The 25,368-nt window shown below is 37.5% G+C and overlaps 1 protein-coding gene across 14 annotated transcripts in view; it reads left to right on the forward strand.

Moving 5' to 3' along the window:
* The window catches only part of KALRN (kalirin RhoGEF kinase), a 934,437-nt gene that overhangs the window by 733,750 nt on the left and 175,319 nt on the right, over positions 1-25,368 (forward strand). The window contains exon 1 of one of the 14 annotated variants that reach the window (XM_074301442.1): positions 19,374-20,716. The exons of 10 other annotated variants lie outside the window; for them this stretch is intronic. In XM_074301442.1, the coding sequence (XP_074157543.1) occupies positions 20,632-20,716 (85 nt within the window). In that variant the 5' untranslated portion in view covers positions 19,374-20,631. Of the gene's footprint in view, positions 1-19,373; positions 20,717-25,368 lie in introns of those variants that run through there. 3 more of the 14 variants (XM_074301440.1, XM_074301441.1, XM_074301443.1) reach the window with 3 other exon arrangements.

Here is a 25,368-nt window from a genome sequence, read left to right on the forward strand (position 1 = left end):
TCTATGTGATGTATTAAGTACTTAGGAGAGACAGTCTTTCTCAAAAAAGAATCGTAAAAGTTTGCCGTTTTAAAAAGGATCTTAGTCAAGTGTCTTCAATTCAATGTAAGAATCACCTCTATACTAACATTTGTTATAGAATGGATGTTCATGTACTTGAGTGCTTTGGTGAGCTCTTCTTGCCCATATTTGGACAGTTTTAATTGTTAGAAAGGCTTTCCAATGATTAACCCATTTCTCTTGTGGGATTGCCCCCCCCTGCCCTTTGGGGATTGTCTACGTTTGTTTCCTCCTGATACACTTGTGGTTTGACTGATGCTGTAGTTGGTCAAAGAAAGTGGTTTCTGAGTGACAAAAGAAAGGACTTTTTGCCTTTGCCATAACTTCTCAGGCAATACCCAAATTGAGAGACACTGTCCTAACTTCTCTTATATTCCCACCTCTCTACCAGATCATAGACTTCAATGCTCCAGACTAGGCCACCAATGCCACCAATGTATACTGTATATGGGGCTTTATAAAAACTCACACTGCATTAAGATAGTCAGTTTCATATAAAGAATGCATATGTGTTCTTGTTCTGATCCAGATTCTCCTGGTTTTCCAAAGAAGTACCAGCTCTTTTCCAGTCCCTCATTTCCAGTTCTCAGCTCAAGTAGATTGTGGCCCTATCCTAACTCACCTGGTCCACTTCCCACTTTCTACAAAAGATTTCATACATAGTCATGTTTTTCTTTCCCTACCTATTCCGTCCCTTCTTCTCAGAGGCCTTCTCTTTAATCTTTTGTTCAGAGGAGGTCCTTTGAGTCTTTAATCACTCAAGTCTGAAGGTATGCAACTGAAAATCTAAACAGTTAATTAACATAATAAATACAGGAGGTCATCTCCTAACCTTATCACAGGTTTAGCTTAGAAGGCACAAATCAAAGAAAGTTTTCTTTCACACTAAGGGCCTCCCAATTTTGTGAGAAAACCTATCACTTCTCCTTTAGTTATCCCAGACAAGTCACAAGATCACAGCTTTGAAGCTGAAAGCTTTCTTAGAATTCCTCTAGTCAAAATCATCTTATCTGCAAGAAAATTGAGGACCAGAAAAATTAAATTGATCAAAATCAGAGATTTAGTTAGTTGCAGAAAAAAGTTCAAATCTAGATCCAATGATTTCCAAATAGCTGTTAGCATCTATATATCACTTTTAAGATTTACAAAGTGATTTACACATACTATTTCATTTGAGCCACACAAAAATCCTATCAGATAGGTTCTATTATTATTTTCATTTTGCAGAGGAAGAAACTGAGGCAAACAAGATGACTTGTCCAACTAGTGTCTGAAGCCAGATTTGAATTTGAGAAAGAGGAGTCTTCCTGAGTCCAAGTCTATTGTTCTATGTTATACCCACTTAGCCACCTGGGAGGATAGCTAGGAGATGCCATTATGCACAGAGCATTAGGCCTGGAATTAGGAAGGTCATTCTCCAGAGTTCAAATCAAGCCTCAGACAAGCACTAGCTATGTGACCCTAGGCAAGTCTCTTAACCATGTTTGTCTCTGTTTCCTAATCTGTAAAATGGAAAAGGAAATTGTCAACCACTTCTGTATGTTTGCAAAACAACAACAAACTCAAATGAGGTCATGAAGAGTTAGATACAAACAACTCTCTACAAATCCAGCATTCTTCCTTTTCCCCTTTGATTTTCCCTTTACTGAGTAGGGATGGCCAATTCCCAAAGTAGGACATTAAGTTCTCCCTTCCTTAGTTCAATGACTGGCTAAACAGTATTCTAGAGAAAAGAGTCGGTTTAATTTGAGTCATGAGGATATTATGACCAGTGTAAACATCCCTATAAGGAAATGAAGTATTGTGTAAGGATGAATTATAGGATATCCAAAATGTTTACACATTTTTATTGAATTATTCAAATAACAGATATTTTAAGATGCTTAAGAAGCAGAAGGCCCAAGGCAGTATAGATGGTAAATCAACTGTAGAGATCACTGTTTTAGTTTTGGAAGAGATCTTAGAGACCCTCTAATCCAACTGCCTCCTTTTACAGATGAGGAAGCTGAGGCCCCAACAAATATGATTATGATTTATGATTAAGAAAATTTGGAGGAATAGAAAAGGAGAAGAAAAGAGTTTTTCTTGGATCTTTAAACAAGAGTTCAAAGAAATAGGAAGTATCTTGAGGGAGAAAGACCTCACTCAGACAGACAGAGAAAATACCTGAAGGAGATTTAACTAATCCATATCTATTTTAGGAAGAAAAGGAAATCTGGGGTCCTGGGGAGATATCTTCAGGGAGGGAAGGGGAAGAGAAGAGATGCTAAGGAAAGATGTTGGGCTAGACAGTTACCAATGTTGACCACAAAATTTCCAACCTAGGATTTTTTAAAAATCAACCATCCTTTGTATGACATAATCTCCAGTCTCCTCAATACACTGGTTGCTTCCCTCTGAGGCAATATAATATGGTACAAAAAGAACCGAATTTGGGGTCTGAAGACAGAGTCGAAATCAAACCTTGTCACTTACTACCTGAGTAGTTTTGGAAAGTCACTCAACCTTCTGTACCTCAGTTTCTTTATCTGCAAAGTGATGGTATTGAACTAGACGACCTGTGAGCTCCCTTCTGGTTCTATATCTATGATGCTCTGATCCTCTGGTTCTTGTCCAGTTTGTCATGATCCTTCCTAAAATGTAGCAGCCCAGACTGAACAGATAGGGGCTAACCAGCCCAGAATTCAGTGGGACTATCAATCACTTTCTTCTTCTGGATACTATGTTCTTTCTTGATGAAACCGAAGTTTATACAGTTATACCTTTCACATTGCAACAGTTACGAGTAATCTGGAAAATCTGTGTAAAATTTTTGGCCTTGCCTTTTATCACAAAAGTCTGAATCTTTTCTTTTTCTTTTATGGGGTGTTTATAGTACCTTATCTTGTTTGGGCCCTGGTTGGCTTATAGTGAATATAAATGGCATTGTTTCTGTTTTCTGTTTCAAAAATCCTGAGGATTTTCCCCTTCCAGATATTGATAGACAGATAGATATGCACACACGTGTATGTATACATGTACATATATATGTCAATATATTTGCCATTTATATTATACATATATACATATATGTTTTTAACTAAATAAAAGAAACCATTCTTTGCCTCATTTCTTACCTACACTTAATCACTGATTGACTGTTGCCTCAGTCAAATTGAAAGCTTAAAAAAGCCAAAATCTCCCACGGTACCATCTCCATTAATGCTGATTTACATCTGGCCACTGGACCTAGATGGCTCTGGAGGGGAAAGTGAGGCAGGTAACCTTACATAGCCCTCCCTCATTTAAATCCAATTCACTTATATAGCATCATCTCCCTGATATCATGGTCCTCTTTAAGAATAAAGAACAAACAATATTATCATAAAATTTGGATTGATATTACTTAGTACTATACATATATTTTGTGTGATTCTGACTTTCTAAACTTTTTTGTGTCATCTGCTGGGCTTTGCATGTCTTCTGGAGCTTTTGCAAAATTCTCCAAAAGTCCCATTTAATTTCTTTTGCCAACCCTCAAGATATTGAAATCACAGTGGAGAAAGTTGTAATGTGGAAAGATAGTCATATACATTTTTGAAGGCTACCATGTCGCTGTTGACTCAAAATAAATTTTCTGTCCACTAAAGCCCTGAGATTTTTTTTCCCACATAAACTACTGTCCAAACATGTCTCTTCATCCTGAACTTGGGTCTTTAAAATACACTAGCATCCAAAATCCAGATGTCTATTTCACAGAAAACGGGTGATTTTACAATGGCTTCTAATGTCCTGTATTGGGCAGAGACAAGGGATGTACCAAGTAGTGAACTCAGAGCTAAAAATCACTTTTGAGTTTAATTTCATAGGAAAAAAAGTTGGCTGCTACCTCCAAACACGGTGGAAGTGCTAGAAGAAAGTATCTTTCCCGAAAAGGTTTCTTTTTGCTGGGGCCTGACTGGAAACCCTGTCATCCCCCAGAGCACAATGGTTCAGTGGCCCTGGTGACCTGCCTGATCAGTGTTTTCACAGCAGTGGTTAGAGGCCTGGGATACCCTGCCAAGTGGCCTAGCCTCTTGGATGTGCACCCTGCCTGTTTAGAACTTCTTGTCTGTCTGAAAATAAATGAGAGAATCAAACGGAGGCCCCAGCCCACGGTCTGTGGTGCTTTTAGGAGCTTAATCCTACCTCACTGGGAGTGGACATTGGTCAGAATTTGTCTCATCCCTTCCCTGCCCTCTAAGTCTATCATTTAGACTTGATTATAACTTCAAGCCAAAGTGGAATTGCAGTCTTATACATATAAAGCTTTCAAATGAGTAAGAAAATTCTCCCAACTCTTTTATACTTCCCCCTTTCCTCCAGAGAATTGCACATATAGGTTGGCTGGTGAAATGCAGCATTCTTTCCGATTTATCTGTCCAAAGCCAAACCTGGGTACTCTTGAGCTTGAGGCAGAACTTTATTTTATTGCTTTCCCTTCTGCTCCCCTTCAGTCCCAGCCAATAATACTGAAAAATTAAGACTTCCTCCAACAAGTGGACCTGGAGATAATTAATATATTGCTTCTTTCCAGGAAGAAGGGAAAAACCTTCATTTAACTAAAAGAGGCCCCAATTCTTTAATCATGACTAGAACAGCAGCTTCTTGTGCTATCCCTGGGGAAACAGAAATTGATTTTCTATCTTCAGGCTTCTGCAGTTATTTGTGGAAAGCAGTGAACAGCTGTTTCTGATATTCCCTCAGAGCCATAAGTTAGGAGGGATAACTAGAGTTTTGCCATAGAGTACTGAAATTTAGAGGGAATAAAACATTTAAGAGAGCTGTTTAACAATGTTTCACACTTTTAAATTTTATTACATGTATAATTTGGCTCTCTATGTTTACATATGTATTATGTTGTATATATATGTTATATATTAAATAGTGTATATATATATTTACACGTACATGTATGTATATGCATATATGTGTATAGTATATACATGTATATACATATAGGTAGACAACTGCAAATTGGGGGTGTGGAATTTTGGGAATGTGGAAAAACTACTTTAAACTGCAGCAAGAAAAACTGAGGTTAGATGCAAGGAATTTTTTTAACTGTAAAAGCTGTGACTTAGGAAGGATGGAGAATTCCATGATTCTTTCCAGTTTCAAATTCTATGACCTTATTTCTTTCTTCAGAGTCTGAATTCTCTGATTTCTGATATATTTTCTTAAGAGCAAGAAGACAGATAAGATGAGTTCCAAATCCATAAAGCTATAGCATTTTAAGCTATAAAGGACACAAGCAATCTCTTAAATCAATCCCTCATTTGACAAATGAAGAAATTTAGATGTAGAATGGGAAAGCAGATTTCATATGTCATCACTAGAATTCAGACCTGCTGACTCTGGTTCAGCATTCTTTCTACTTCTGCTTCTTCTTGCTCTTGGCATTTTTGCATTGGCCACGGCATTCCTGGATATAGATCTATAGTCATTTTTCAGTTAACTACTCCTATGAGTATATGATAAAATGACTCTCTAAATTTGCAAATCTGCCTCCTAGAGCCTGGCAAATTCCTTTTAGGCTATGGGCTTTTAATTCAGGTTACTACCAACAAGTTGAATAGTAATAGGTGATTAGAATATCCTTACACTTGGAATACTTGAAGAAATAAAAAATCAGAGGTAGCTAGATGGCACAGTGAATAGAATAGTGGACCTGAGTTCAGATCCAATCACAGACATGTAACACTTACTAGCTGTGTGATTCTGGAGAACTCACTTAACTAACTCCAATTGTTTCACAAAAAAAGAGGGAAAAAAGAAAAGAAAAAAAAATTGGAAATCAGAGTAGGCAATTAATTGTTCACTGCATATGATCAAATTATTTTGCACTGAGGCAAATTCCACTTACTACTTCACATATCCAAAATTTGACAGTAATTGAATCCAGTTTGCTGCTGGAAGCGACCAAGGTGAATGAAATAAGGCATCTGTTTCAGAATGCCATCTCTTCTGGCCATTCTTTTTCCCCTAGTCGAGTCTTCCTGAGCTCTTTAGTGTGCCAAAGTGGCAGGCTGTCACTTTTCTCTGCTGTCCCACTTTGGGAACACTTTGACCTATTTAGAGGTAAACATTTTTGGAAATGGAGAAAACCTGGACTAGTTTGTTTTTAGAAACTCCAGATGCATTCATCTGTCACTGTGACAAATAGCTCATCTCCTCCTGTGCTAGGACCAGATCAGTCCCCTGTTCTAAATAGGGCTCCTAAAACCATCTCTACTGCCAACTTGGCCTTTCTAACCCTTTGGAATATGGAAATGATACTGTATGTGTTCTATGAAGGCAGCCTCTGAAATGCATCTTTCAACCTGTATTCATTTCCCAGCTTGGGATCTAGCCTAGACCACATAGTGATCTGTGGTACTTTTGTTTTCCCTGGGGCACAGAAATGGTCGAGGAAAAATTAGACTGGAGCCTAGCTGTGGAAATATTTTTCAAGGATGTGTGAAGAAGAATGTAGGCAACTGCAAAGTAATAACTTAAGGAAATAGAATACAAAATATACTTAGAGGATGGGGGGGGGAGGTTTCTGTGATGTTTTAATTATTTATTGTAATAGGGTTGCATTTACAATGTACTCCTTTTTAGAAGCTCATTAATTCTTCCATGGGGCAGCCAGGTGGCACAGTGCGTAGAGTGCCAGACCTGAAGTCAGGAACACTCATCTTCCTGAGTTCAAATCTGGTCTCAGACACTAACTAGCTATGTAACCCTAGGAAAGTCACTTAACTTTGTGTGCCTCCGTTTCCTCATTTGTAAAATGATCTGGAGAAGAAAATGCCAAGGTACTCTAGTACCTCTGCCAAGAAAACCTCAATATTTCTTGCTGCTCTTTAAGGTATTTTCTTCCAACATTCCCAAAGGACTGCATTATCATTTGAGGTCCTCAAGAGTCAGACATAACTGAAAAATAGCTAAAAAATTCTTCTAGAGCACTGTGTTCACAATCACAATAGATGATGCTATTAAAGATGCACATATCCAATAAAATATCAACTTACAGGTGAATAACTCAAGTACCTTGTCAATGTCCATAATGCAGCCAGTTATTCTAGGAGAACCTGAAACAACCTCTATCTTTTGAAATTCTCTTCTTTCAAAATGCAGCTGAAATACTACCTTCCTCATGGTCCAGACTAGACCCTTCCTTCCCAGTATTTCTTCTTTCTGTTTGATCTCTTCTTTCCATTTATGTCATTCTAATTTGTGTCATGCCTTTTTGTGTACAAGTCTTATTCAAATATTCGTGTATAGAGAGAGCATTCAAAGTGTGGCTCTGAGGCAGAGAATGAGGTCTCCTCTTGGGGGCTATAAATTTGATTTTTTTAATCATCATTATCGTGATAATGGTTTTCAATATAATTGGATTCCTTTTTAACCCCATTTTTTATTTTATGCATTTAAAACATTCTAAGAAGAGGTTCATAGACTTTACCAGACTACCAAAGAGTTCCATGACACAAAACAATTGAGGACCTCTAATCCAGGTTTTGATTCATTCTTCAAGTTGCACATTTGTTAGCTGTAGATGGTTTTTAATGGATATGTCAGTAGGACCTTCTGTATATAAAATGCAGTCCTCAGTTCAGCACAATGTTGTTGGAGCAGTAAGGCAATATAAAGGATGCCTCTTCAGCACAAACTCATGCTGTCTAAAACTGAACTCATCATCTTTTTATCAAAACCAACCCTCCTTTCAACTCACTAATTTCTTCCCAGTACCTAAGTTCCAAATTCCTGGTAACCATTGTTACCACTCCCTCACATTCCCTACATCTAAGTCCTATTAATTCTACATCAACTCCCTCATGTCCATCCCCACTTTTTCATTCATACTGCTGCTATAGTAGCCTTAATTTTGATCACTCTTTACCTAAACTATTGTGATAGCCCCTGACTTTGGGGCCTCCTGTTTTCTAAGTTATCCTTCCTACAGTTGCCAAGTTAATGTTCCTAATGCATAGGTCCAATCAAATCATTCTCCTGAATAAAAAAAAAAAAAAAAAAAAAAAAAAAAAAAAAAACTTTCAATGGTTCTCAAAAGCTTACAGGATAAAATATAAGCTCCTTAGCCTAGCAAAGCCCACCAAAATCCAACGTCATTCTACTTTTGCGGTCTAATTTCATCCTATCCCCCTTTATATACTATTTTTGTATACTTTATACACTATAGTTTAGCCAGATCAGACTACTGGCTGTTATTTCCTCTTACCTTGTATATTTACACAGGTTGCCTTCCATGTCTAAAACATGTCCCATTCTCATCTGTGCCTTGGGTTCCATTCTATTATACTTTATGATATACTTTTTTGCACACATATTCTGCCAACTCTATAATATCTTTCCATCTTTGTATTTTCAGTGCCTGGCATGGTACCTGGCACATAGGACATTCTTATCATCTGTTTATGGAACAATTGTGTGGGCTGTAAGGTGGTGAACAAATTCCACAGAGAATAAATATTACGTGGTTATCATATTAATAGATATGGAGAGTGTGGTATTTCTTCAGAGGACAGGGAAATTTATGATGAAATCAAAGGGCATGCTTGTTCAGAGACTTTGGGACAATGGGATGTCAACAGTGGCTGCTGACTGGCTATCCCCAGGATTCTGTCTTGAGATTTTGGTCCACATTTTATTGTCACAGAATTGCTCAAGGAAGGTTCTCAGTATTTTAATGTGTGTAGAGCTACCAGGAACCAGGGACTGCCAGATAGAATACCCTTTTGAATCCCTAGAAATGAAATGTTATAAGTGAGATACTAACTTTGAATGGGTATATACATTTGGGAGTGAGTATATATTATATGTGTATCTCTATATATGTGTATATAAATAGATACATATACACACACACACACATATATGTGTGTGTGTTCTATATATAGATTATAAATACATAGGTATAAATGCAAATATAAATTTATATAGAGATATAAATACATATGTACATACATATATACTTGTATTATGAATGTATAGATATATTTCTGCATGTGTTCATCTGCTCAAATAAGAACCCTTGTGTTATCTGAAAGTCAATTCCTCCAGTCTCACAAATATACACACATGCACATATGTATATATGTCTACTTATCTCTGTGAAATATTTGATGCCTCATTAGAATTTGTAAATTTTGTCCTTTCCTTGTTTCCCATTCACCTACCAATCATTGCCTCAGAGTAGGAAGGAAAATGACCCATCTCTAAATGATAAGATATCTGCTAAAGATAAGACAGAAGCTGTTCTTGAGTTAATGCATATATATATATAATGTGTTTGTGTGTATCTGCAATGCAGATGAAAAGACCCAAAGATCCTAAGAGTTTCAGCTGAAGGGCAAATGGCAAAGCCCAAGAGTCCTTAGAATGCATGAGCTGCTTGCCCAACAGAGAAAGGGTCATGAGGAAAAGTGGCTGACCACTTTGGGGAAAGGGGAAATATGTCCAAGCATTAGAGATGAATGGGGATTCTGTGCTTCCTCCTGCAGAGGTAGAGATATAGAGGTCATGGTTAAGCCAGGAGAGAAAAAGAAGCAGTACATTAGTAAGAAAGATGGAAAAATGGGGTAGCAGAGCCAGGAGGAAATGTGTGGAAGGTAGCCCCAATTGGTATGAGATATTCAGTAGTAGGGAAGGTGTTTTCCATTTGAAACAGGTTTCAGGGAAACCTGTTATGGGAAGAGAAGAAGGAACAGGGCTCCTGCTTGTGAGAAATAACTGAAGAATGCAAACACAGGGCACAGGTATTTCTGATGGACAAATTGAGGATGACAGTAACAAGGAGGATAGTGGAGCTAGAAATGGGCCTATAATTGGTATTGATAATATTGAGTGAGCAGGACAAATGCATAATTCAACTGAGTTGAACACAGAAGTAAACCCAGTTAAAAGTAGAAGATACAGTTTTGATTATCCTCCTATTGTGTCTTACCATAATATTTGGTGGTATTCACAAGTGTGTTGTTAGGAGATCATGACTTTCCCAGAACCTACAACAGGGCATACATCAAAATAACGGAAGTCATTCTTTTTTTTTTTTTTTAATTTCCCTATTATCTTTTTTTTTTAAACATTATCCCTTGTATTCATTTTTCCAAATTATCCCCTCCCTTCTTCTACTCCCTCCCTTTGATGACAGGCAATCCCATACATTTTACATATGTTACAGTATAGCCTAGATACAATATATGTGTGTAAATACCATTTTCTTGTTACACATTAAGTATTAGATTCCAAAGGTATAAGTAACCTGGGTAGATAGACAGTAGTGCTAACAGTTTGCATTCAGTTCCCAGTGTTCCTTCTCTGGGTGTAGTTGTTTCTGTCCATCATTGATCAACTGGAAGTGAGTTGGATCTTCTTTATGTTGAAGATATCCAACAGAAGTCATTCTTAATGGAAGCTCTGGTCACTTCCAGTCTAATGCTGCTTATCTAACTTATAGCAGCTGAACTTTCTCTCAATTTTCTTTCCCTAGAAAACAATGCCAGCAGAGGCATTAACTCAAGAACAGCTTCTGTCTTACCTTTAGCAGGTTTTCTGTCTAGAGAGATGGGACATTTTCCTTCCTACTCTGAGGCATTAATTGGTAAGGTAATGGGAAACAAGGAAAGGACAAAATTTACAAGCTCTCATGAGGCATCAAATATTTCACAGAGATAAGTAGACATATCAATAGGTCTAAAGATAGATAATTAAACAGATAGAGACAAACAGAAAGATAGATATATAGACAAACATATATTAGAGACAGAGAAAACATATATCAGGCATTGGATTAGGCACTGGCACTACAAATACAATAAAACAAGGCAGTCCATTTTAATGGTAGAAGACAATATTTTTAAAAGGGAGCCAGGAAAGTGAGGGTAATGAAAGAATGGAGGTACCTATGCTGGGGCATGGTGAGAAGACAGCAGTAGGAAAAGGGAGTAGAGGACTGGTCCCTAGGAAATAAGGTATCAGAAGCCCCAAGGGTAGAGTCTCAATTTCCAGTAGGGTGGGTAGGGGTAGATAGGAAGTACTCCAAGTATTGGTGGTCCATTGGCATCAGAATATAGTGTTATGTGTCCTTCAATAGATGTCATCACTGATGGCCAGTAGTTTCCAATTCCAAATGTGATAATTTTGTTCAGCAGATTTTAGCTGCCATTAATAATTATTGTACCCTGGCATTGTGAAAGAAATGGCTATGATGTTTTAAGTGGTTTTGGTGAGGAGTTGTCTTAGTTACAAATGAACTAAGAAAAGATCAGAAATAAAAGACTATTTTAAATAGTTTGGGCTACTAGTATCTACTGTAAGTAAATTTTCTTTATCAATTTGGCAATGGGTACTACACTATAGTAAAATACTTGGATGAATACTTCAATAAATCTGTGATCTTGTCAATAAAGATATGTCCTCCATTCTGTGACCTTCCATAAATCTTTCACAAAAGGTCTAATTACCATGTGTCTAGATAAGAAATGATTAATTTGTAGTCCAAAGACCAAAGATTAAAGGTATCTGAAAGAGGAAAGGGTATCATGCTGGGAGGGCAAAATCATACATACTTTTAATGTAGAGAAAATGGGGATTGAGAAGGTTGCTCACTTTATTACTTCTCTAAAACTTTTAAGTAATGACTCAAAATATATCTCAAGTACATCTTTGAGGAAGAGATGAGAAGGGAAAAAAAGTAAGCTTTCACAAATGATACTCTATAACAAGATCACATCCAGTCACAAAACTGGCTGAAAAATGCAGAAAATATTGTGATTTATGCTTGTTGACACTTAAAGAGTTTCTATGAACTTGAATAAGAAAAGAAATTATACCTTGGGTTCAATATAATTGGTTTCTTTTGTAATCCTATGGATTTCATTTTATGCATTTGAAAAAATAATTCTGAGAAGTGGTCCACAGGCTTTACCAGACTGCCAAAGGGGTCCATGGAATACATAAAGTTAAGAACCCTTCTTCTGATTATTTGATGTTAACATCTGCTATTGCTAGCTCTTACTCTTGTCTTGCTCTCTTTTTCTAATCATACATCCCTTTGATGATATATCTTTAGTGTCACTTCTGGTGCCTAATTCCTTGATAATGTGCCTTTTTGCCCCCTTTGATCACCTCTGCATTGCCTTTAAATTTTAACCTTAATTCTTTAAAAATTATTAGATCCAATGATTCATCTATATAACTTCATCAGAATAATATTAGGATTAAATTAATGGGCCTTTATTTCAGAAAGTAGGTTGGGCTCAATTAAAACCATTGCACAATTCTCTTCTTCCTCTTAAATCAAGGGACCAGCTCACTGTCTATGTGTACTTTTTACGCAAGACATATACATCAATGAACTAATTCTTTGGTTAATCTATCCAGTTGCCTATCATAGTGAAGCTAATAAGTATTTTGCATTCATTTGGATTTTCTGATGTATTTGGTGAGACTGAACTCTTTGGAATGATGATGGATTTTTATTTAACAGATTCTGCATATTCTGACCCTTGTAGTCTGCACAAGATCATCCTTAAAGAGGAATATGTGGGAGATCTCATGTTCTGTGGGGACTCCTTCTTCCATTTCTTAATGACATGCTTAATGGCAGTGGCAAACACCTTTGTTAAGCACCTATCTCCATTCTATGCTTCATGCTGGGTTGGAAGTAACATAGTATAATGAAAAGTACAATGGCTTCTTGGGTTCAAATCCCAGTGCTAATGCTTACTAGCCATATGATTTTAAATAAATAACTTATCCCTCAGTTTCTTCATTTATAAAATGAGGGGAATTGAGTTGAAATCTCTTTCAACACTAGTTCTATTATCCTTATGTTATATTAATGATCAGAGAATGATCAAATAAAATTGCATCTCTCAAGGAATCTTGAATGATTTTGAAATATGCATTGAGATGGTTATTAAATGGAGAGCCTTCAAGTTGACATTTTGTTGTATCAAATGCTCTTCAAGAGTCAACAAGCATAAATCACAATATTTTCTGCATTTTTCAGCCAATAATATGACTGGATGTGATCTTTATAGCGTATCATTTGTGAAAGTTTGATTTTTTTTTATTTCTCATATCTTCCTCAAATATATCCTTGAGATGTGTTTAGATTCATTTCTTTAAAAATTTTAGAGAAGTACTAAGGGGAGCAACCTTCTCAATCCCCATTTTTCTCTACAGGAAGACATGCATGATTTCCCCCCTGACATGATATACTTTTCTCTTTTAGATATCTTGAGAATCAATCCCTAAATACCCTCAAAACTGTATCACCTCAAACGCATATTTCCTCTGTGCATAAAAGTCTTTTCAGGTTGATCTTCCTGTATTTGCTTATTGTAGTTCTATTTCCACTTCCTATCAATAATAGAGAAAATATTTTGGTTATGGAAAATAGATATTCTTTCATTTTTTGTTTAATGTCTTTCAAGATTCCCAAGATGATCACACTAAGCTCTCACTCAGCTTGTTTTTCTCTTACAAAGTTATTCTCCATTTTGTGAAGTAATATTGGTGATAATCTTACAATATGCTCATTTTAAAAATATTATAATAAGTTTTTATTCTATATATCGGTGGCCCTTGACTATAATATCTTTTCATTTCAAAAAAAAAAGAGCAAACATTTGATGGATGAGAAATTTAAAATTAGTTTGACCTTCACACTGAGGCTATTAATGTACAGTAATAGTCTGTGTCAGTAACTGTTCCTTTATCCATTTTACATTTGGGGAGTTGTCAATTGCATGTTTAAATGTGTCATGTCAGAGATATTTTAGTTATATGCCATGAACTCATCTTTTATAATTTGATTTTTCTTCTAATAAATAAATAGTTTTGAGTCAACTGATTTGGAAATTATTTCCACATTTGTAAATAGTTTTTTTTTAATCTAAGACATAATCAGTTTACTTATAATAGTGATATGCACCATATTCAAAGCTTCATATTTCTTTATTCATGATTTATAGTAGAGCTTTTTCACCAGAGAAATTAAAATAGTTATACAAACCAAACACTTGCTGATAATAAATCATAAAACAATTTTTAGTATGTATATAATTTTACCATTTATTAAAGACAAAAGCAAATTTGCATACAAATGATATGAATTGATAATTTGTTCTTACATAAAGAATTAAATCTTGGTGGAACATTTGATACTTCATTCTGTTGCCAAATTCTTCAGGAACCTCACATTCAGTTACATGATATTATATGGGGCCACGATCCACAGTTTAAGAAGCTTTGATATATAGAAATGAGATATTTGAATTATTTTTTTTCTTAATCCTGAGCCATATTTTCCAATGGGTTTTTCCACCACTTTTCACTACTTATTTACTTAAGGCACTGTATATATGTTGATTTAATTAAGAAAATAAGTTATTTTTTTAAAAAACTTTTTATTTTCAAAACATATGTATGGATAATTTTTCAACATTAACCTTTGCGAAACTTTGAGTTCAAATTTTCCTCCCTTACCTTATCCCCACCCCTAGATTGTAAGTAGTCTAATATATGTTAAACATGGTAGAAATATATGTAAATACAATATATACATACATATTTATACAATTATCTTGCTGGACCAGAAAAATTAAATCAAACAGGAAAAAATGAGAAAGAACATAAAATGTAAACAAACAACAACAAAAGGAGTGAAAATGCTATATTGTGAATCACACTCAATTCCCACAGTCTTCTCCTTGGGTGTAGATGGTTCTCTTCATCATAAGATCATTGGAACTAGTCAATCAGAATTCTTAATATGATTTTTCTGCCAGTCCTGGGACATATCATTGTCCCCTTTCTTCCTATACTCCTGTCCTATTAAGTTTAACAAAGTCACTGACTCACAGAGAAAGTTTTACTTTTCCATAGAGATACTATTCCTGGAGATTTTAGTCTTGGGCTCAAAAGGAACCAAGATATTCTTAATGTATGTTCCAATTCTCCAATGGATTTTTGATGGCATGTAGATCTTCCTGCCTGTGATCCATTTTGTGATGTATTCATGCCTGCCCATCTGATAAATTCACAAGGGATCACCCAAAGTGCTAAAAAATACCCTTGCTTTCTCTTCACATTGCAAGCATGCTAGTGGAACATGGTTGGTAGTTTGTCTGTTATCCATCATTCTTACCTCATGACCAATCCAGCTTCCTTTTCACTCACAAATTTTTTTTGTTGATGTTGACATTCTTTACTTCATTGCTCTCCATTATTTCTTATTTGTAATGTGCTACAGCCTACTGACACCCACCAAGCCCTGGGTGATGATAATACTCATTTTCAGTTCCTTGGAGAATTTAGTGTGCTATGTTGGCAGCTATATAAAATGTCCAGAAAATCCCAAAGGCCTTTGTTCACAAATTGTTGCAATATTGAAGAGGTATTAAAAGTCTAAATAACAAGTCCAGATGTCCATCAAAATGTCTGTATTAGGTACAGAAGGAAGTTTTTCATTTTTTTAATTAACTGTGGCCTAAGAATTCATTCCCTCTGTATTTCTTTCCTCACCCCATTGAAGATCAGGATACCAGTTACAAACATGGAAAAGGCATTTAAACCAGTCATAATTTGTCATCCTAGAGGTATTATTTTAAAAAATATCTAACTTTGTGAACAATGATGGACAGAAACAGCTACACCCAGAGAAGAAACGCTGGGAATTGAATGTAAATTGTTTGCACTACTGTCTTTCTACCCAGGTTATTTATACCTTTGGAATCCAATTCTTACCGTACAATAAGAAAATTGGTTTTACACATATATATTGTATCTAGGTTATACTCTAACACATTTAATATGTATGGGATTGCCTGTCATCTAGGAGAGGGAGTGGAGGGAGGAAGGGGAAAATTTGGAAAAATGAATACAAGGGATAATGTTGTTTAAAAAAATTACTCATGCATATGTACTGTCAAAAAATTATAAAATTAATTTTAAAAAAGGATGGGAATATACAAAAAAAAATCTAACTTTGGACTTAAGGAATAAATAGAGCTGCAGGCCAATATGGCCTCTCATTATGTTTTATTTTGGTTTTTGCTGGAGTTTGTTTGTTTTTGTTTGTTTTGAGGGGAGAGTTCCTTGAAGATGTGTATTAGAGAAGTTTAGTTTCCTTCCTGGTACCATAGTATTTGTGGGTATTTACCTTTCCAGATGATACCTTCCCAGTAGAGACTTTCTTAAAAGGTCACTGGTATTGGCTGCCTGCTCAGTTCTAGATGGAAAGTCACCTTTTTTTGGAAGCATAAAGATTGAAATTAAACAAATCATCAGCTCTAAATGATATCAGAGATTCTTGAGCTGTCTTCCTAGGGTGGTCAAAAATTATAATGTCTGAATTATCTCAAAATGCATGAATTCCAAATGATCTTGAGGAACTAAGGCAAATAGAGGGATTATTACTCCAATGATGGCTGCATCAATCAGGACTAAACTGTCTGATGGTAAAATGAGATACTGATTTTAATGATATGCATCTGATTTCCTTAGCCAAACATCTGGGTTAGTATCCTTTCATCAAAGAAGTGTCTTGGGTAAGAACAGGCAGCATGTAGAGACCCAGAATGAAGCTGATTTAGCTTTACTCTCAAAGATTGCCCTGAGATCAGTTCTGAAACAATGGTAGATTGTCACGTCTTGTCATGGAATGGCAGGAGATAAGATGTTAATAGTTGATCACAATAACCTTGGGGCTGGAACACACTGAGGTCAGAAAGTATGGTGCCTTAGTAACCTAAGAATTCAGAGATAAGAAGATGTAGCCAGAACTCCCAAGCCATGGCAATGAATAGGACCAGATGCTAAGACCGAGCCAAGTGAGATGAGTCAAGTAGCCAGAAACGTAGGCGGCATGGATGGGAGAACTGGAGGCCCAAGCAGATATGCATGAAACAAACTTGGACAGATGGAGGAACAAATGAAGCAGGTTGCTTTACACGTGCCCATTGGTGCTTCCTCTTAATGCTGAGTTGGAGAATGCAAGTCACACTCCTTATTCCAACACCAAGCTAGTTGAGATTTGGGAAGTAGGTCCTAGTATCAATTCAGCATCTCCTGTAGCTAGTGTCAAATAATTTTGTAGTAACCCTTCCTCAAGGAAGGGTCTAAAAGTTAACAGTGTTCTAGGATCACCAATTTATCTCCCAGACCATTGAGCATCTCAGTCCGTTCTTAAATAAATTCAACTTAGAAGACTTATCAGAATTGAGGATCATAGGGTCATTGATGTATCATTAGAAGAGACCTCAGAGACTAACTACTTAGTCCAACCTTGTTGAAGAATATGCATCACAGGGAGATTAAATGATTTGTTTGAGGTCAAAGAGTAAGTAAAGCAGCTAGGTGTAGCTCTGGGTAGCTCTGTAGATAGAGCTCTGGGTCTGGAGTCAAAAAGATTTGAGTTCAAATGCAGCCTCCCAAGCTATAATACTTTGTGGAAATCATTTGATAGCTGTCTGCCTCAGTTTCCTCAATTGTAAAATGGGGATAAGAATAGCATCTTCCACAGTAGAGACCAAATGAGATTTTCACCCAATTTGAAAAGCACTTAGCACAATGCCTGGCATATAGTAGGCACTTAATAAATACTAGTGATGATGAAGATGATAATGATAGTAGTGGTGATGATGATGATGATCTTGTAAAAGAGGCAAGGTCTGAACCCACTTCATCTGTCTCCCTAATAAGTGTTCTTTCCATTTTACCACTTTGACTCACTGGTGTTCATCTCTGGCCAAGACTTAAGGTGACCTCAGAGTAAGTACATACTGCTATGACAGGATATCAGATGGCAACTAAGCAAGGGTTATAAATTGGTGTCAAAACCAAGGGGACCTGGCAGAAGTAATGGTCACCATCGGTCAGGCATGCAGATAAGTATGCCAAGGGTTAATGGGTATGCAATTAGAAGAAGTCATTATAAGCAGTGGATTTGGATTTGAGACAAGAAAACAATCCAAGCAGTCAGGGAGCAAGAAAATGAACTTAATACTGAATTAAGATCGTGGCTCAGCTAGAAGCATTTTCAATATTTTTTATTGGGTAATAATAAACCTCAGGAAGGAGGCAACCCTGATCCCATAGGCAAGTGACTTCATATTCCAGAAAAGAGGGAAATGTAGCAGCTTGACATTAGGGGCTTACTTGATTGGATGTGCTGGGCTGTTGTTATTCCAGTAAACTGCTCCGCCATACTTAATTTATATCTAGCTCAAACTGAAAAAGTAAGCTCCAAATGAGTGTGTTTTTCTCCTAAACTTAGGGAATTGATTAGCTAGGTGTCACATCCCCATGTTAGATATTAAATCAAATTACCTTGATTCAAATGTTGATTCTGTCCCTTTCTGCCCATGTGACTTTGAGCAAAAAGGCATTTCATACCACTGGGTCTCAGTTTTCTCATCTAAAATGGGGAAATGGGACCAGATATGTTCTTTTAGAAGATTCTTTTGGTTCTAAATCTATTTTTATCTATTTATCTTCTCCACACTCCAAACTTACCCTCTTATCCAATGGAACAGGTTTTCTATGGTTTGTGAATCCATAAAGATTCTAACAAATCCTTCTAAATGCAGATTCAAGGTATTAAATGGAGAGTACTGAAAGACTAATATGCACAACAACAACAGTTATAAATTCAGAAACCAAAGTGAATGTTCAAAATTGTTTTTACATGTAATTAGGGGGGGAAACAAAACATTATTCAAAAAGGAAAAAAATCCAAAGTTGTTTTTTTTTTTTTTTAATGGCCAAAAATAAGAGTTCAGAAATAATTTCTAATCAGGTAGTTCATTAAGTGAAGATAGTAGGTTAGCAAATAAGGCCTGTAGCATGGTATAACAGAAAGAGTGCTTACTAATCAGAGGTTATGTGTTAAAATCCTACCTTCAACACTATTTTTTCGATCTTGGGCAAGGCACACTTGGCCTCCCTAGACTCCAGTTTCCTCATATTACAGATGAGTCAAAATACCATTAATGCAACTTGAGGGGGTGAGGGATTCTTCCCTCATTCTTTAGGGTCTTAACACTTGCAAGAGATGAATGAAAACTATTTGAGAGGAAGAATTGATAGGATTTAACAATCAAATAGGGGTTGTGAATACTGAAGTCAGGAATGAATAAAGAAAAATCCAGACTCTGGGAAACAATATTGGCAGTGCCACCTAGACAGAGAAGTTGGGAGAAGGAGCCAGCTTGGACGGGGGTGGGGAACATGGAGGTGGGGGTTGCAAATAATGACTTTTAGGTTACAAAGTTCTTTATATATTGTACCATTAGATTATCATAACAACACTGTGAGGTAGATAATACTTGAACCTTTAAATGGGCTATACCATGGGATATTTCTAAAACTCATGTATAGTTTCCATTCAGTGGTTTTCTATAATTATTTACAATGTCAAGGTCTGATTGTTATAGACAGGTTTTATTTCTTTTAAAATAATATATATACATAATACATATATCATATTAATTAAGTCGGATAAGTAAAGCTTACTTATACATTTTATTTTATTTGTAAATTGTCTATTATGTGCTAGGCATTTGTATTATAGTGCTAGAGATACATAATACTTATGAGAGGTAATATGGCATAGTTAATAGGGTACTGGATTTAGGAAGATCTGTGTTCAAATTTTCCCTCAAATTCCTATTAACTATGTGATGCCTAATATGTAAAAGGAAGGGGGTGATACCATATCTAGCTTTGTACTATATTGTAAGAGGTAGCGTGTTATGGTGAGTAGGACACTGGAGAGGAGGTCAGGAGAACCTGGGTGCTGGCTCTACGCAAGTCACTCCCCTTTTTCTGTGCCTCAATTTCTACAAACTTGGAAAGGGGGTGGACTTAATCTATATATATATATATATAAGGTCCCCCAAATCTATGATCCATTGATAATGGGGGGAGGGACACTAAAAACTAGGAAAATCGGGAAAGGCCTATAGAGAAAGTGAAAAGAGTCCTGAAATAATGAGTCAAGGGGTTTGAATTCTGGTTCCTTTATTTACAAGGTGTGCCACTCTGCCTGTGCCTCAGTTTCTCCTCTATAAGTAAAAGAATTAGATTTTCTAATGGCCCTCTCTATTTTAAGTCGTTTAATCCCAAGTGTTCTGGGATGGAGAATTGATCTGCGACTCTCTATCGAACCTCAGCAATGTTAGATTGATTGTTGGGTTGGGACTAGGGCACAGAGTGTGCAGCCCCAGCCAGCCGTTGCATAAGGTTCAGTGACAAGTCCCTGGCAGTGGACTCCAGCACAGCTGGAATCAAAGCTCCTCCCCCTGCTCCCTGGGCCCTCCCCTTCTCTCTCCGGAGCCTCCTCCCCTTCTCCCCAAAGGTGGCTGGCTCACTTTCCATGTAAGTCAGAGTGGCCGGGGAGACTGGGAGAGAGCGAGAGCGAGAGCGAGAGCGAGCTGGCTGCCGGCCCGCTAGGCTTCCTCTGTGCAGACTCGGGCTGTGCTGGGTCCTGGCTGGTGGCCCCCTGCCATGCAGACGCTCTAGGGGGTGGGGGGCAGCATGAAGGGGGGCGAACGCTCTTATTCCCGATGTCCTGCTTTGGGTTGGTTTCTTTCTAAGTGCTGCTGCTGCTGCCCGTGCAGAGGTGAGAGCAAACCCAGAGCTCCGGGGAAGGGGGGGTTGGGGGGGAGAGAGGCGGGGGAGGTCTTGATTTTGCCAGCTGCGCTGGGGTTGTGGGGCGATGGTACTTGAATGCTGGGTCTGGGGAAGGGGCTGGAAAGGACTGAGAGCAGAGGTCAGGGAAAGATAAGGGACGTGTTGTGCTCCAGCCTGAATTTAGCTCCCTAATTAAACGTCCCCTAGGTAGTATTCAAACTTAGCTCCTTCTCCCTCCCAGCCCCTCACTTTGGGAAGCTGCAGCTAGTGAAATGCTTTCCTTTGGATTTCTGGGGCCCAGGCTGCGAGGGGGAGGAACTCCAGTAATGAGTGAAAGACGTCTTTCTTCTTCTGCGCTCATTTGCATATGGATTCTAACTTCAAGATTTAGCATATGACTCTGGGCAGCTGGAATGTGCTTGACACTTGTCGCCTCACCGGTAACTATTTTTGCCCAAGCGACAGTATTTTTTTTCCTAATGGGACACAGGTCCCGGTAGTGCTGCTGCTGTTTTGCAGTACCGGGGCTGAACTCGGCTTGTTAATTAACTTGAGAACTCTCAGCGCGCAATCGAGACTGTATTTAATTATATTCTGTTCATTTGGGAGCTGTTGAGGCGGCTCGGAGGAAGCTACGAGATCCTACCGAGTATTCCTGCTAAGTAGGAGAATCTGCAAGGAGAGCCCCGGTAGCTTGGGGGAAGGTTATTGATGCTGAGATAGAAATCTGTGTATGTATATGGGTTGGTATCCTACTAGGAAACTGACTGCAACATTCTTGGTCAATTAGAATCAGCAAATGTTGCCAGTCGCTGTTTGTTTCCCTTTTGTAACACCTAATTCAGTTGGTGATGAATCGCGATGAGGTTGGGAGAGTTACAAATTTTCCTTTTCTATCAATTTATAATTCTTTTGTTTTATGCTAATTTATTTATTTTTTAAATGTTTTATTGATGCCTGTTCTTTTTACAAATTTTTTTTTCTAAAAACACATTCTTTGCCGCTTAACCCTCAAAACTAAACTCTCCTTTGTAACAAAGAAAAATAACTTTGTAACAACAACAAAAATAACTTTATAACAAAAAAAAAAAATACACCAAACCAAAAACTTTTCTATGAAGAAGTATTGGCAAAAATTCTTTTTTAAAAGAAGTGCTCTTTGAGCATCTGTGTAGCTCAGTAGTGTCATTATCTTGTTTGCTTTCCCTTCCCAGAGTCAGCCTAAGAATTTCTCCATCCTAGACAGTTTTAAGAGAAATAAGACAAATTCCGAGCATTCTCCTCCCCTTCCCCCATTTTCAACGTTCTGCGTCCCATCATTAATTCAATCAAGAGGCAATAAATGAAGTTATAGAAAGGTAAAGTCTAGAATTCAATAAAGAGAAAGACAGCTCTGAAAGATCCACTATTAGTTTGAGAGAGATTCAACCATGTGAATAGAGGTTTGAAAGGGAATTTGTATGTTTTGGGGGAGGGGAAAGAACATAGTGAAACTTTGAAAATGTTGAGGGATAGGGGAAGAAAGAATATACATTGGAGTTGTGAGTTAATCCGCTTCCTTCAGAAGCTATCCTGCCAGTCTGAGAGCTTCCAAAACATGGATTCTCGGGAGCTGGCTTCCTGCAAAAATCTAAAATGTAGATTTTTTTTTTTAACTGGTTCTTATCTTAAACCCTTACAAGCCGCTCTCCTTTACACCAGATGTATTCTATGAGCAATCCTGATAACTCAAAAGAGCATTGTGATCTTACCCCTCAATGAGTATAAGTTCCTTTTTTAATTTTTTTTCTTTCCTCCCTTAAAAAAAAATTCTTTAAGACCTTTAAAAAACAGAAAGATTGGGGTAGAGCGTAGGTGACAGATCTATAATAGTCCCTGATGAGTGAGAATGCCCTTTGTTAAGGTTAGACCTGGTCAAGAAACTGATATTGACTTTAGGCCCCAGTCTAGGAGATTTTTTGAGACAAAGGTCAGAGTTGTTAGCCCTAGAAGTAGTTCTTCAGAGAAAAGGGAAAGGATAGAGAAGGTGGCCACCTCTTTGCCCTTCCCCTCCCCTTCACTAGAAGTCATTTCTCATTGGCTTTGGAACTTTGGGATGTTAGATTACTGAGTTTCTTTCTCCTTAGGGAAAGGAAAGCAGATTTACTTAGAGTACCTCCTCTGGTACCTTATTCTTTAATAGAGTAAGAATGCAAAGGCCGGGGATACTTTTAGCTAGCCCTAAGGGGAGGCTGAATACTTGATGTCAGTGCATCTCCTAAGATTCAATTTTGAAGCAGATTGAAAAGATTTGCAAAGCTTGATTCTTCTTCAAAATCCTGATGGGGATATTTGCTGCCTCAGCACCTTAAGGGAAGTCTGAAGGGAAAGGCAGGTATATATGAAGTACCTACTATGTGCTAGGCCTTCCTCCCCACCCCCTTACTCTGAGGGGGGAAAAATACAAACAAAACAGTCCCCCTCCCCGTGTGCATAAACTTGCACTCTATCAGAGAAACAATGATTATATATAACAATATGTACACCATTTATAAAAAATAAGTGCAAGGTTATTTTTGTTGCAGTGGAAAGATTGTGAAATAAGGAAATTAAACAAGATGTCCTCTAAGGCCCCTTCCAGCTCTAAATCTGTGATTTCCAGGATTCCAGAGTTCTAATCCTGTCTCTGCTACCAGCTTGTCAGATGCAATGCCTCTTAACTTCAGTTGCCTCATTTACAGAATTAGGGGTTTGGACTAAATAAAGAATGCCTTCTAGCTCTGACCTTCTCAGTTGAGAAATAATCATGGTAGATGACAGACCTGGGAAAAATGAGAAGATCAGGGAGCTTCAAGGGCTCAGCAGGAAGTCTGGGATCTCTGGGGTCTGCTTGATAGTAGAAATCAGTGACTCACTTTAGCTACTCCAGGCCTGGCCCTGGAGGAACTTGATTATCAAGGAAGGGAGTAGGGCTGGTCCTCAGACCTGGTGAGCTAAAGAAGGAGGGAGGTGGCTTCTTCAAGAGAGGCTTGCTGGACTAGCTCCTGATACCTGGGATTTAGAGAATAAAGTGATGAGAAAGAAGCTTAGGATGAATTCCACACCCACCCACTGGTCTTGAGTTTGATTCACTTCCATGAGGTGTATGCTGGGTTGCTATGACTAATTTCCCTTAAATGATGGGGCTGCCATCCTGGTAATATGTTCACTGGAAAGCAAGCAGACTCTGATATCATAAGACCCACATTTAAATTCCATATGTGAGACCTGCTGGGTGACTTTGAGCAAGTCACTCAATTTTGCCAGATCACACTTCTTCACTTGTAAAAGTAAAGAATTGAACTAAATGATTTTTGAGATTCCCTTAGGTTCTAAACTATGACCTTAACCTAGAGGAAGCTAGGTGTTGCACTATATAGAATGCTGTGTTTAGAGTCAGAAAGGACCTGAGTTCACATTTGTCTCAAAATAGTTACTAACTGTATGAGTCTGGGCAAATCGCTTAACTTCTCTTGGCTTCATGAGGATAATATCCAGCATCTACCTTTCAGGGTGTTGTAAGGATCAAATGAGATAGCACAGTGCTTAGCATAAAGGAGGCATTTAAAAAATACTTATTTCCCTCCTTTTCTTCCTTTTACTGGTAAGGTAAACAAGGAAAATATTTTAATGTTACTTTTTAAAAAGCATATTAATCTGATTTTATGTCTTTTGTTTTCAATACCATCTCACAATCTTAAGATAGAACAAGTGTTTTATAAAAGGGGATAGGAGAAGAAAACCGTTCAGAAAAACTGGCCAATACAACAAAGGTGTCAGACAGTTATGTGCAATATCACACACCCATTCTCCCCTACTGCAAAAAGGAGAGCAAGGAGCTAAATGCACATTTTTAATGCCAGATAGTACTTCTTTCCTTAGCTTGAAGATATTTATTTTGAATTAGATATTCAAGTAGTGAAAGTTCAAAGCCTTTGATAACACAAAGACTGCGATTTGTAATTCTTGCCTTTTGGTGGAGAGGTACTAGACCTGTGATTTCATACAGTGAGGGACTTCCCTCTCCTAATTCATCTTCTGGCCTTAGAGGATTGCTTGGGAAACTGCAAGGTTAAGTAACTTTGCCCTTAATCACACATTTAGTATGTCTTTCATAGATTTAGAGCTAAAAGACTTCATCTAGTCTAACTGCCTTATTTTTACAGATGAGGAAACTGAGGTCCAGACTTTTCCAAAATCACACAGATGGTAAATGACAGCCTGAAATTGAACATGTATTATCTGACCCAGACCTAGGACCCTTTCCACTTAGGATTTGTCAGAAGCAGGATGTGTATTTAAAACTTTCTGAATCTGAGGCCCACCCTTTATCCACTCTGCCACTCTCTCCTTTAGACATAACTTAGGGCTGCCTTCTCCCATTCTGTAGTGTCATCAGCCACAACGGCTATAAAATGACTAATATGAGGAAAATGGGGATTTGCTTTAATTGATCTTGTCTGTCTAATCAATTCCAAAAACAGTGAAAGAAGATGGCACTTCCCTCTAAGTTTCTCCTTATCCCCTCTAGAGTTCAGGGGGGAAATCTCGTGGTAGAAGAGTTGATAAAAAGTGAAAGTTTCTATTTGGCTTTGGCAGAAAAGTTGATAGAGGGGTGGGGAG

This window comes from Sminthopsis crassicaudata, chromosome 3 (assembly GCF_048593235.1).
Source record: "Sminthopsis crassicaudata isolate SCR6 chromosome 3, ASM4859323v1, whole genome shotgun sequence".
NCBI classification, from domain to species: domain Eukaryota; kingdom Metazoa; phylum Chordata; class Mammalia; order Dasyuromorphia; family Dasyuridae; genus Sminthopsis; species Sminthopsis crassicaudata.